Raw genomic sequence first — 14,396 nt, 5'->3', positions numbered from 1 at the left:
CTCATGAAGAAAATTGTGGTAGGTATTGTGCAGTTGGAATCTATTTTCTGGGCTTTCATTTATAAAAGAGACAGGTACAGAATAGCCTAATTTTGCATATATTACTATGTTATGGAATTTCTAACAGGTCACTGATAATTCTACAAATGTCTGAGTGGTTGCAAGAATTCGTTAACTGAAAACTGGGCCATGCCATTTTGAGCCACCAAGTATAAGGCTGAAATTAGATGATGCGGCTTCAATGAACAATCATTTTGCTTGCAGTAAGATTTGTGGACATTTAACACAAATATATTTCAGTCTGAAATTCAGCAGGGTCTGATTCCACACCAACAAGGTCTCGTGTTGCTAATTAAGGAATGGTTCGTAGTGCGGTTACGGTGGCCCATCGTGTGGAATCTCATCTGTCAGGCTTTGCGAGTGTGGATTGTACCGACAGTGCCCAAGAGGGCTTGGTGGCCCATTCCACCCCACTGATGTGCCAGTTTTTCCTCCTCCAGTTGAGAACTTATTTTACAATATTTCTGAAAAAACCTGAGTACTATTTTGTTTGTCAAAAAGGTGTGGAGGCATAGGCACTTAAATAAAATGAGGAATATGAAATAGATGGAAACAAGGATGACTATATAAATAAAAATCTTTTATAATTATGTTGTGTTTGCTGTTGACGGTATTGAATATGAATATACAGTAATGCAAAATATGCAGGAATAAACCAGAATAACAATGCAAACGGTGCAGGAACAAACCATAATAACTGACAGTTCTGTGTTGTACTGTCACATGGTCATCTCACAGCCCAGCCGGTTTGTGAGTTACATCTCTGATTACTAACCAGGTGTAGTGTGGCCACTTCTCCACGAGGTTGCCTTTGTCTCCCCAGGAGACACTGCACCAGGCACTGATTTAATTCTGACTTGATCTAGGGGAGGTCCAAGAATAAATACAATTTCACCTCCTACTTGTGTTAGATGTGGCTGGGAATTAGTACCTGTTCTGAGCATTCCTTAGGTTAATGCTAAATAAAGTGGATGCCTGGTGCAGTGAATATTGGCACAACTACACACCCGAATCCCATCTCCACGACCATCACCAATGTCAGTAATACCTTAAAAACATTTTGAGCAGCAGCATCCGTAGCTTCAGAAATCGCATATTGATGATGACATTTGCAGTACAGTACACAAGTATACAAATACCCCCTATATATTGAGGGCACGCTTTGCGAGTGAGGATGACTTAAGTGTTCATTTAGGCAGTTTCAACTGTTCCAGACGAACACAAGGAAGGTTGAAAGATGGTGACCTGGATTCAGTGTAGCCAATGTCTATGTAAAGCCAAACGTTTAGCAAACTTTTGCCAAAAGCGAGGTAGACGTAGCAACAAAGGTGTGCATTAGATGTACAAAAGCCCTCAGTCGTATGAAGGCCACCAGCTCAACATCGCCGCATGTGTGGCCCTTTTGTAGTTTAGATCAACTCAAGAGTTGAGAAAATGTGACCATTTAAATAGGCAGAGACAGGGCTTAACTTTACACAATGAGAACCCATGAGTTTGCCTTAAGGCAATAAATCAATTCTGTAAATTTTGAACATCCATACCAACAGAAAAAAATATAGGCTGGAAAAAAGATTTGACAACACAAAGATGTGCATTGCATCTTCAATAGTTCTCAGCTTTATGGAAGATGATAGATGGAGAAGTGCAATAGGCCAAAGATGGAGCCTTATACAATATTTGTTTAAAAAAATTATACTACAGAAATGTAAATATTCCAAAATATAGATATCGTTATGTATATGCTGCATAAAATGCAGACGTGTCATGTATAAAAATAAGAATAGGTTTTACACGTTGGCAATAAAACAGGTGTTAAGATGTTCAAACACTAAATAGAAACCTTTTGCAAGGAATCAAGTCTGCATTAACCACACGTACTTGTGGTGAACATGCAAACAAACATGCTCTGATAATTATATATATTGTCTTTGAAACTAATTGGCCTACACCAGAGACAGCCTTCTTTAGGGTCTAGTCTGTTTGCATGTTCACCACAAGTACTTGCGGTAAACGCAGGCTTTATTCCTTGCAAAATTAAAGAGTAAAACCTATTCTTATTTTTTCATACTTTGATTCTTGCACAAAGGTCCCATTTTGGTGTCATGTATCTCCGATTAGCACGGTTGCCTAAGAACGGTGCGTGCAAGAAGTTCAACATGTAAACATGAACAAGTAACTAAAAGTCGGTTTCACCAATCTGGTTGAAACTTCTCATTCTGACCTGCGCTTCCACTGAATAAAAGTTATGCTCTATATATGAAAACAAGTCTAGGAGAAACTAGAGCAATATAAAAGTTATGTAATCCCTCACTGCAATATCCGGTCAGATACACAGGCAATTGCATTGCATGGAATTAAGAAAATGCCTACTCGCCAGTTCCAATGTACAATGCTAATAATTGAACTTTGGTAGATTCTACAAGTATGCATTTCTTGTAAATATTGAAGTAAACAATGCAATATTGGTATTTCTTAGGCATTTATGAAAATACATAATCTGTGGCGTGTTTATTATTTCTCAGTAGGCGTGGCCTTAAGTGTCTTTCCGCTGAACGACGATGCAAATGTCACGACACTGTACACTTCTTTCCTGCCACATGTTCTTCATGTGCCTTTCTCCTCATCAAGTCTGAAAAGAAAACAAATACACATTTACTCTGTATGCCAGTTATCGCTGTAACGGGCCAGGTATAAGAAGCATAGTTTAGCAACTATGAATTAACAGTTCTATGTCAATGCGCTACTTGATGCCACGTTCGTTATGGGAGCTTGACTATATTTCACCATGCTGGTCAGCGCAGGTTGTTGAAAGCAATGGGTCCAGGATTAAATTAAGATATACACATGCCACTGATGTTACCGACTGGAGATCTGTGAAAAAGCGTCATAGCTCATTTGATTCCTCCAGTCTAAATATTCTGATTCTGACCGGAATCAAACTGGTCTCTGGGTTCATCGTGCAGTGCCACTACAGCCAGGAATGATAATATTAATGAGGAAAGCTTCGCTGAGACTCGGCATTTTCAGGAGTCTTGCATTGGGATGATTGGTTAATTCCATGTGTTTGATTTTATGGCGATAAATCTGGTGTACCCAAAAAAAAAGAACCATGCCTCTAGGAGGGTAACAAGCTAAGCTGCACAGATAGAATTAATAATTAATTTCTGTACTGCCATCTTCTGGCCATTTGCAGCCCAAACCTACAATACCAAATGTTCCCAGGCAGGCTTCCTTCTGAATGCTAAGTAGGTTGAAACTTGCTGAGCTGTGAGACATGATATGATCAGATGCAATCAAGGTTATTTAAGGGTAAACGTTTCTAAATGTTTGGCTATCTCAGCTGGAAGAGGATTTCGCGACATTATTTCAGCTCGACGATCACGTCCGCAAAGAAAAAAATCGATTCGGTGTCAAGTTATGAAATCACTTATATGTTTAACACTTAGGCTTTCGCGAACGATATTATCCATTGAGGTTTTTTGGGTTAGATCGCGTAAATATACGTGTGTCGGGTGGTGGTGGGTTGAACGACATTTATATTTACGCAATCTAACCCAAAAGACCTATTATGAATTAATTATCTGCGCTGCTCATTTTTAAATATCGTCTGTAATTCTGGGTGGGTTCCTGCGTGGGTGGGTGTCATACCTGCCAGGTCCCTGCGCCCAATGCCAACCAGCCCCTCGTACAGAGCCTTGATTGGGTTCTCGTTGAACTCCAGCACTCCATGCAGCCACACCAGCAGCATGCGGTGGGCATGCTCCTTGTAGGTCTTTTTTCCTACCAAGCCCGCAGGCACGGTGCACAGTGTAGGGGTGTTAGAGAGAGAGCCGTTATGCATGGCAGCTTATGGGAAACAAACACAGTGGGCGGGGCTACGCGAGTGCAGGGGGGGGGGGTGCTCTCAACGACGTCCGCACCAGGCAGCCCGGGGCCCCACCCCTCAGCGGGGGTGGAGTATAAAGGGGGATGTGTCAGAGGGCTCGGGGCAGAATGTTAAAGCTAAACCAGTGAAGACTGAAGATCGTCTAGCTAGAGCCCTGGACTCCCCTGGGACGCCGCCCTTGTCAGGGCCGCGCAGGACCGAGTCAGCGGCGTGGTCCCGAGAACCAGAGCTAGTGCTCTGGGACTCCGGGTACCGTAGCCCGACTTACCAGTGTCGGGCCAGACAGCCTCCCCTAGCCCGTTAGTGGAGGACTAGGAGGTAGGTCAGAGATAGCTAGCAGTGTATTCCCAGCTAGCCGGGTGAGGGGGCCAATACCCCCTCTAGTATTGTATGTCCACAGTTGTGACTACTTGTACGGAATAAATACGTGTGCCTCACCAACGGTGTCCAAGAGTCATCAACGGTACTTCAACAGTATCAGAGGTATCCCATGAACAATGGGTAGATGTACACCAAGCAGGCTGTTGTTAACAAGGGATGCTGCCCTTGGTGTAAAGGTTAGCAGCTGCACCAGACTTGCATTCCGGTGCAGCTGGTGAAAGAAAGGGCAAGTTTATTCAATGTCTGCCGCTGTCAACCCAGCAGCATGAATATGGACACCAAGGTCGATCAGCAGCTCCCGTGTGGTAAGGTAAAGTGTGGGGACGCCCACCCCTTCCAAGTTGTGTGGCGAATGTGGTCGAGTATTAGAATGCATCGCAAGGGTGCACATTCTTGCTTTGCCCTGTTCGCATGCCAAAGGGATGTTCCCTGGGCAGAGAGATGCAAATCCACTCCAAAAAATCTGCAGGCCAACAGGAGAATGCAAGGGTTGTGGTGTCAATTCTGACTTGAATCGTGAGGTGTGACTTGCTATTCAGCAGTGGAATAGTACTGGTAGACTACAGTATTATGAGAAGAGAGGGAGGAGATAGAATGCAACAGCAGTGAGAGTGGGAGCACATGGAGACCATGACTGCTGCAAGTAAAGTTTTTTTGTGCGTCATTATTTTTGTAAAAACATGACCACCTTCATTTTCCCCGCCATCTGAAATCAGATTTTCTTTTTAAGTTACATGCCTATTGCAAAAAATGATGTTCTGATCCTTGACACTTAGTAATGCATTGCCATTGAAAGGTTATCAGACTGACACAGTGCTGTAGGTCGTAGGCCCTCACCTTCCCACTGCTGCTGGATGGCCTGAATCTGTGCCTCCGTAAATTTCCAATGTGTGGCAAGCTGCTGCCACTCCTCTGGCCGGAGTTTGTCCCTCGCCAGGTCCCACAGAACGGACCTCAGGTGCTGCGTCTCGGCTCGTCGGTCTGGACGGAACGTGACTGCTCCAAGGACACTCTCCTCGTTGTTGCCGTCCTCTTGCTTGGGATTTCAGAAGGCGAAAAATAAAATGTCGAACTGTGTGATTTTTTTTTGGAGCCCGAAGCATATTGCGAGTATACACTATTCCTTCAACTGTAAAGTAATACTATTTTTCCCCTTAACTACAAATAACACGATCTACAGGGACCAGGGGATTAATTGGGATTTTTTTTTCAGTTTATCTGCAGACCCGCAAAAAAAAATCACTTCATATTTCACAATTTGGTCGTGAATTAGTGTCCCGACTTCAGAAACATTTCTAGCACCCGCCATTTCCTTGCTGCATTTGCATTGTCGCCTCTTGTCTTGACTCCTTCAACTCGCTCCTCGATGGATTCCCCAAATCCCTAACTGTCAAACTCTCAATTAATCCAGACCACCCCCAAAAAACGTCTGTCCTGTGCATGCAAAGTGTCACTGTAAACAAAGCCACAACACCGTAGGCCTCAGATCTCTCCATTTGAGCCCCAATCTGAGCTTGAGTTCACACTTCATGATCTTTCTCACCAATCTTCAAGATCGTCGATGGACTCCCCCCTACCCCCCTCCATCCCCCTTCACGTCCCACTCTACTTCCCTACATAACTGCCATGTGCTCTCCACTCAAGCAACCAATACCTTCTGGCAAAACCCTCAACCTTCACGTAAATTAAAGTTGCACCTGACACAATGCCTCCCCTACGATCTGGAAAACCTTCCTCCCCCCCCCCAGACATCCGTGCTACCACCTCCATGACCCTGTTCAAGTTCAGGCTCAAGATCTTCCTCTTCTCGTCTACGCCTTGCTGTCCCCTATCTATAAAGTGATTTGAATCAAACCTCACTTAAAATATAAATTCCCTCCATGTTGCCCCCGTGATGCACTTTTAGTTAAGCATCTAGGGATGTCATTGCTTTTAGATACGATAAAAAAAAATGTTTTTACAATCGGTTTAAGTTTATGGCTAAGTGCACTTCACCACAGACCCTAAACAAAGAGCAATCGCCACATTAAAAAGTGAGTGCTATCGACCCCTTCTAATTTAATTGTGAGAAGTTCAAAGCTCACTCACTCTCCACAAAGATAGGGCTCCTTCCATGGCTGAGCATGTTCCTAGAATGAAATTAAAAATTTCCGTCTGAATACAACTTCAAATAGCCAGTCAGAAGCCCAACACTTCCTGGTGTATGTTCACACAAGTCTCCCAATACTATGGGATCTTCAGAGACCACCGGCTCCAAAAAACCATGGGACTCACGAGCTAAAGGCGTGACAACTCTCCGTTCATTGCCAGCAACATGGACATGGTCACTGTTAAACTTGACCATTCATCAATAAAAAATGTAAACGTTTATTTTTGGGTCACTCCGAATCACGACACACCCGTGTGAACCCACGTGGACCACGTGTGTTCTTTTGGGTTAGTCTGCATGTTGAGCATGTGTTCTCTTCAGCATCTTCTGGATGCCCGCAGTCGTGCGTGGCGAAAGCTCGAAAGGTGTGTTAAACACACGCCATAATGATCAGAGCGATCATACTTCGATAACGAGTGGTTGCGAAAACCCACGTGCTAAATTGGCACACGTGCGAGGTGTTGCAGGACAACCCCCGGGATGCCGAGGTTCAGATAACATAGTCTGCAGGTGAATTTATGTGAAATGTATTTTGTATTATCACGTATCTACAACCCCATCTCCCCACATCATAACAGATCAGAGGAGTTTCGATTTAAAGCTTTCGTGACTGCAGGGATTCATCTTCTTGGTTCTTTCGGTAAAGTCACGTAGAAGGGAAGTAATAAAATAATAAAAATAAAACATAATAAAATAATTCTCACGACGTTTCGGCCACAACGCAAGCAGCCGTCTTCAGGTGAAGACCAGGTCTGTCGGGGAGACAGCGTCTGAATTGTGGCCGAAACGTCGTGAGAATTATTTTATTATGTTTTATTTTTATTATTTTATTATTTTATTATTTCCCTTCTACGTGACTACCGAAAGAACCAGGAAGAAGATCAGAGGAGGCTTCCTCTCATTCAGGGGTCGGCAACCTGCGGCTCCGGAGCTGCCTGCGGCTTCTTTGAGGACCGCTTCGCGGTGCTCTGTATCAAGGACCCCCCGTGTCTCATATTCACGTGCATTGCGGATCTTAAGGTTTTTTTTTACCGAATTGTAATAAAAAGGCTATTATTGCTATGTTGGTTGATCGACCACTGCTCTAGTTCTACCTCTTTATGGACCTAATCTATTCAAGGTACTTACAATCAGTTTCCTGTGTGTATACAGGTCACCAAAACATATAAAGATGTTTTAATCTCTTTGAAAAACACATTAAACTCGATGCACACAATAGTAACATAATACTTGTCAACTCCGTTTTATTCCACTGCAGAATGAATGCCTCCTCCCCCCCCTGCTGTGGGTTCTAGTTGGGGTTTGTGCTGATCAGTGAAGGGGGGCCCAAGATTGGTTCAAATATCACTCATGTTAGCCGTGGCCGAGAATAGCGGTCAGATCTCTGGGTTCATACGGCTTTGAGGGAACCCACTGCACCAAAGCTCTCCCCATTGCAAATATAAATCCAATAAAGTGCAAAAGTGTTATCTCCAAGCAGGAAACTAAAGATTGCATGTTTTACCTTTCTGCGAGTGAAGTAGCGATCGGCTTTGATGATCATGTCCACCAGGTTGACCTGGTTAGCCCTGGCTGCCACCTCCAGGCAGCTCTTCTTTTGCTGAAAGAAACAATGTGGACAAGAATGGCATTTCAATATGAAACAATAACGCGGAAAAATTATTTTCAGAACTGGTCAAAATCAAGGTTTTTGGGTTAGATCGCAGAAATATAAATGTGTCGTGAACCCACCACCCGACACAGCCAATTATTAATGAAGATTTGTCACGTGAACAAAACGTGCCAATTCACTATTAACTACTATTAACCCTTTCCTGTTTCGAGACGTCTGTAATTTGCAGGGTGGGTCCCGTTTTCTGCTGAATCTCGGAATGCACTTGCGGTTAGCGTTAATTTTATTTAGAGAGGCATAGCGTTGTTGTTTTAAAGACATTGTACTCACAGCAGAGAACTGTAGCGGCACAAGCACCGCTCGCTGTCCCATGCTTACAGAAAAAAAACCTGGACGTGACTATTCCGTTAACGGTGGCAGATTTTTTATTAAATATGCAGATAAGTTCACAATTCTTGAGGGAAATTCATGCTTATTTACCCATTAACAGGAGTTAATTTCCACCGAGCTAACTGATTTTAAGGTGATCATGAAAAGCAACAGGGCCAATGTGCCTAAAGAAGGGAACACGACATGTGATGTTACAATTTGTGTTGGCTTTTCTGGAGGTACAAGTGCTGTTCTTCCCTCCCTCCCCCCAGTGAAAAAGACAGGCACCTGCTACACTATTAACAATGGTGTATTGCACAGAGTTGTGCACAAGCGGAGAGAAGTTGTGATTTGAAAATGGTTAGTGTGCGGTAGTTCAAAATGTGGAAGGTATGGACGAGGTGTTTTTCGTACAGTATCAAGATTTGATGGGTGGTAGGTGAACACTAATGATGCTGCGTCTTGTCCCCTTCAATCAACCAGTTGCATTGCTGTCTGAGGATTCATCGAGAGGCCACGTAGGTAGACACATTTAACATATCGGGGAGTAAAAAAACTCAGATATTGGACACATCAGCCAGCAGGAGACTGACTCTGCAAGCTGCCTGAGACATAACAAAGGGTATGTCCTCACACCATTCCAAATTCAAATCACTTGAGTTAAAGCTGGTGGACCTTTTAATTAATTAAGAGCATCGCTTTGCCAATAGGGGCGTTCCCATGCATGGAATAATGCATTCCCCAGCGCTGTGAGTATAACAACCCTGCCAGCTAAAAAGATAGTCAACAGGCCCAAGATTAAATTTAGGCTTTAAATAACAAAGTGTAACTCATTTTTCAGAGGTAGCAGACTGGAGTTACATTATTGTGCGAGAGAGGAGATAGGAAAAAACATGGGCGATAAGGCAGGAGCACAGAGAGAACACTCTAAATAGAAAACTAATTTCCTTAGAACTGCTTAATTGTGCTTAGTTTGTTGTCCTTACCCCGCACCTCCGATGGGCACAGTTGGCTTAGTGCGGTGTGAAAGAAGTTCAACATACATACAACACAGTGAAAGAAGTGAGGAAGAGACTTCGGCAGAAGAAACGCATAGCGAGAGAAAGAGGTCGATCAGAAGGACAAAGACACACACACTGGCCCACTATATGTGCCGATTCCATCTTCCTTCGGCTCTTAGTACGAGGACACGGATATGTTATTACACCAAGGCCATTGAGCCCATGGCCCCTGATTGGCAGGATTCACTTTAGTGGATCCCTGGGAGATTCTCTGAATGATGTGAAAAGGATGCCAGCAGACTTGGCTTGCATTCAAGCCACATTTGACAGATTCCTGAAAGCATTTCATGTGGTTGATACAAAATAAGCACCTCTCAACAATGCTATGACAATTCGATTATTTAGATGACCGTATGGTATTTTCGGGTCAAGAGATTGCATAACAACAAAGTAAAAATGCAGAACTATTCTTCAAATAACTAAGGAAACATTATACAAAGCTCTTATACGACATTCCGAGCATATACCCAATGCCAGAAACCTTTTTTGTTTTGTAAGACCTGACCATCGATCCATGCATGTCGTTTAATTTAGAACAGTGCACATCATGAAATGAACACCTCTTTAATTCTGGGTGTGCTTTGGCAATTTGAAACGTATTGGTAAATGCTATGGTTCACCTTACCAAGAAGCACCATAGGTTATTCTGCTGATCGTTTCCCCCCCTTACATTTGTAAGCGTTAACTGTAATAGACATAACTAATAGTATACGAAAAAAAGTTGAATAAAATGAGAGATAATCTGAAATTAAAATACAGTTCAAGCCTAAACTATGTTTATTTTACTAGGTAAGGCCCACTGAGTTATATAGCTCTTTTCCATAACCAACCTGGCCACAAATGATAGCCCAAGTGGCTTATCACGTGTAAATGTATTGCAGTCACATTCTCTAAACGCATGTTGATTCTAAATGTGGAAGGAAAAACTGAAGGACTCGGAGATAAATCAACGTGACCACGGGGAGAACATGAAAACTCTAAATATACAGGCGTCAGCGTCAGGATCAAACCCGTGACCTCCAGTATACCAGGCGAGGTAGTTGCCATCTTGCCACCGTGGCACCCCAAGTCAAAACTGGAATTGGTCTCAAGGTTGGAATCATTATTTTTTGTCGTGCCCCAAAATGACATTGCAATTCGCATCTAACTGCAGCTGAAGATGCTGCACAAAAAGTGGGTTATGTACTTTGTGGTAACCACCAAAGTTGGAGAGATCTTTTCTTTTATATAGTCGACTCATAGGAGATGGTCATAAACCAAGTAGAAGATGAACCTCTTGAGCCCTGGACTTAAACAGAAGCAGGGAGTCAGCAGCACAGATGTTTGGGGGTGAGGAAATTTCAGACTACAGGTGAGCCCCTCCCCATTGACAATTTTGACAACAGCTTGGTGTTTGTATCAATGAAGTAGTGAGATGTGTCTCTTGAGTGTCACCTTACCTTGTCTAATACCACCAAGTCAGTCCCTGCAGCCAACAGTAAGTCTGCCGATTCCTGGAAGCCAGTTTCTGCTGCAATGTGCAGGGCTGTCTGGTTCCTCTATTATCCAAAACAATTGAAATAACAAGAACAAGAATATTAATCGCATGCACCGACTCGATATCGTACAATAAAGTGCAGTTTGAATGTGCATCTAAATACAACTGCCTCTCAAAATAGATTTAATGTGCTGCTCGAATCGAGTTTTCTATCAAATATCCACCAACATAATTATCTTATGTATCCGAGCCCAAAAATATACGGGGTCCTAGTAAATTTGGGCATGCAAAAAATGGGATTTTGCAGTGTAAAGATAAAATAATAAATTAAATTAAATAATAGAATACGACGTTTCGATTGCAACACAAGCAATCATCATCAGGTATAATGAAATAGCGACATAAAATCTAACCAGAAAACTATAGACAGACATATTAGCAGACAGATATCACCAAGATACATAGCGGGAGCAACACAGGTAACAGAGAGGGGTGATCGTCTCTGTGGGGTGGCCTTAAATAGACAGAGGGGGGGGCAGAGGCAGAGAGAGGGAGGGGGGTTAGAGAAAAAATTAGCATATCAATGAGTGGTCAACAGACGTGGTGCTGCACGGCAAGTAAGCCTGAAAATCAGGAGGACACACTAAAATTAAATAACCTAGTAAAATATCGAAATGTAATGTAATAAAACAGAGGGTCGGTCAACACACAATTAACGCATAGCCTGGTTGATTACGTATTTCAAAGATTGCTAAGTTAGAATTTAAGTGTGAACATTCTAAAGAGGACACAGGCAGAGAAAACAAGTCGCCAGAGAGAGAGAAAAAAGATAAGCTTAAAACTTCCCCGTAGAAGTGTGTTGTATTACATTACATTTCGATATTTTACTAGGTTATTTAATTTTAGTGTGTCCTCCTGATTTTCAGGCTTACTTGCCGTGCAGCACCACGTCTGTTGACCACTCATTGATATGCTAATTTTTTCTCTAACCCCCCTCCCTCTCTCTGCCTCCGCCCCCCCCCCCCTCTGTCTATTTAAGGCCACCCCACAGAGACGATCACCCCTCTCTGTTACCTGTGTTGCTCCCGCTATGTATCTTGGTGATATCTGTCTGCTAATATGTCTGTCTATAGTTTTCTGGTTAGATGTCGCTATTTCATTATACCTGATGATGATTGCTTGTGTTGCAATCGAAACGTCGTATTCTATTATTTAATTTAATTTATTATTTTATCTTTAGACGTGACTTAACCGAAAGAACCAAATAATAATTCCTGCAGTCACGAAAGTTCTAAAATTAAGATTTTGCAGTGTATCCATCTTGCTGTACTATCCCAATATCCAGAAGCTGGTCCTCTCACTGAAATATGGAGACGATATTTATTTATCTTGGATTATTACAGCAATAAGTACTGTGCACTTAGAGAATAATTATTACAGAAATAAGTTATAACAAGTTATAATTATAATCCAAGAATATTAATTACAAGGGGCACGGTTACACCTTTAATAGATACAATATCACGTGTTATTAAACCGACTACCTGTACAGCAGGCCCATCACGATAAAAGGTATGCGCAGAACGTTACATTGTATCTGAATATACAAAGTTGTATAGAGCTGTGAAAAAAAAAACTTCTTTTATAAAGGTGTTGCTTTACTTGGCTTATTGAAATTTGCACTAAATGGCAAATGTAAAACATAGTATAAATAATTTCCACGTTCAATTACTCATGGTAACCCAAAGATGTGTAAAACCAGAAAAAACACAGCAACATAATTAATACTAATACAATTGTTAAATGTGATCGTTCTACAAAAAACATAAAAAAAATATCCCGATTTAATTACGTTAAACATTTCGTGTGATGGTATGAGATAGCAACGAGATCATCTGTATTTACTGGACGAAACAAAAAAATATCCCTGAGTTTGAGATGAAAGCATGAGAGGAAGCGATGAGCGTGAGTCAACATGAGAGAGAATGCGGTTTTGGGAAGACGGGAAAAAATGAGGTCAGGGATGTGAGCAGGGACAAGGTCATTAAATATCACAATCAACTTAAACTTACACAGTCAACCAAATTAATATTGGCCTCTGCTTCCACCAAGAAGGTCACAATGATGGGGTAATTGTTTTGAACTGCCAGGTGCAGCGGGGAGGCTTGTTTCTGTTCGAAGATAAAAGCATTAATCAGTGGTGACATCACTGCAGGAACTGCATTTGATTAAACACTTTATGCCGAGCTCACGTTAAAAAAAAAGTCTGACAACACAAACACATAATCTTCTTGGTTCTTTCGGTAAAGTCACGTAGAAGGAAAATAATAAAATGATAAAAATAAAACATAATAAAATAATTCACAGCGTCTCCCCGACAGACCTGGTCTTCACCTGAGGACAGCTGCTTGCGTTGTGGCCGAAACGTCGTGAGAATTATTTTATTATGTTTTATTTTTATTATTTTATTATTTTCCTTCTACGTGACTTTACCGAAAGAACCAAGATGATGAATCCCTGCAGTCACGAAAGCTTTAAATCGAAAAACAAAAGACATCAGTTAAACAAAATGCAATGATATAATCTTAACCAATAGCTGATTGGTTCGTGCAATTCCCTTCCGTGTTGAATTATAAACTTAAAAATAGTACTACGAAATAAACTACCTTATATCTAATGTTTCTCTCCTCTGAAGCTTAGTAATGTTAAATGCTGACACGTATAATACATCAAGAACAAATGTATTTTATACATTCACCTTGACAAGTGCCTCATCATGTGGACCTTCCAACATTAATAACCGTTAATAACCGAGACATGACATCGTTTAGACGACTGTCACTGTGGGAAACACTTTTAACTTCTCTGCAAAAGCCCCCTAATTTTCATGGTTTACTTAATTACAGTACACTGACAAAAGTTTTACTCAAATATGTAACTTACCGACTCATAATGACACTTTAAATATTGTCATTGGTGTAACAAAGACAAAGCTTCCCCTAAAAGCATTAACAGACTTTTGGGGGAAAGTGCTGTTAGCGAGCACCTATGAAGGCCGGCACAGTACACAAGGGGGTGGGTGGCAAGTACCATGCTCGACCGTCTTTGTCTTCCAGTAATGATGTTTACTACACACCGCACCAGGTACTCATTTGAGGTGCAGTCGACCTATCAGTGTAAGAGGAATTCAGTGACGACCATCGTTGACTCCTCATACATTAATTTAAATTGTGCACGGCATTAAATAGTGACAAATATATAGGGATACATTTCGGATTTAAAATGTTGGATTTTTGCAATTCCGAACACCGCATATTCAACTCAGCCCATCATCAATGTGGGAGGTCTTTAGAATGAGCACCATCTAACAGCGGCTGTCCTATGGGAAGACTGGCCCCACC

General features: G+C 42.0%; 1 protein-coding gene across 5 annotated transcripts in view; it reads right to left on the bottom strand.

The window, feature by feature from the left end:
• Positions 1-1,650: 1,650 nt before the first annotated feature.
• LOC144738416 (uncharacterized) overlaps positions 1,651-14,396 on the bottom strand; it is a 40,106-nt gene continuing 27,360 nt past the window's right edge. For 3 of the 5 annotated variants that reach the window (XM_078621471.1, XM_078621462.1, XM_078621446.1), the window contains 6 exons: positions 13,068-13,166; positions 10,958-11,056; positions 7,981-8,076; positions 5,165-5,363; positions 3,709-3,840; positions 1,651-2,689 (listed from right to left, as the gene is read on the bottom strand). In XM_078621471.1, the coding sequence (XP_078477597.1) occupies positions 2,628-2,689; positions 3,709-3,840; positions 5,165-5,363; positions 7,981-8,076; positions 10,958-11,056; positions 13,068-13,166 (687 nt within the window). In that variant the 3' untranslated portion in view covers positions 1,651-2,627. Of the gene's footprint in view, positions 2,690-3,708; positions 3,841-4,657; positions 4,791-5,164; positions 5,364-7,980; positions 8,077-10,957; positions 11,057-13,067; positions 13,167-14,396 lie in introns of those variants that run through there. The other 2 variants (XM_078621481.1, XM_078621454.1) reach the window with 2 other exon arrangements.

Source organism: Lampetra planeri, chromosome 3, assembly GCF_965212315.1.
Source record: "Lampetra planeri chromosome 3, kcLamPlan1.2.h2, whole genome shotgun sequence".
Taxonomy (NCBI): Eukaryota; Metazoa; Chordata; class Hyperoartia; order Petromyzontiformes; family Petromyzontidae; genus Lampetra; species Lampetra planeri.
This window is presented reverse-complemented; position numbering and strand designations above follow the sequence as displayed.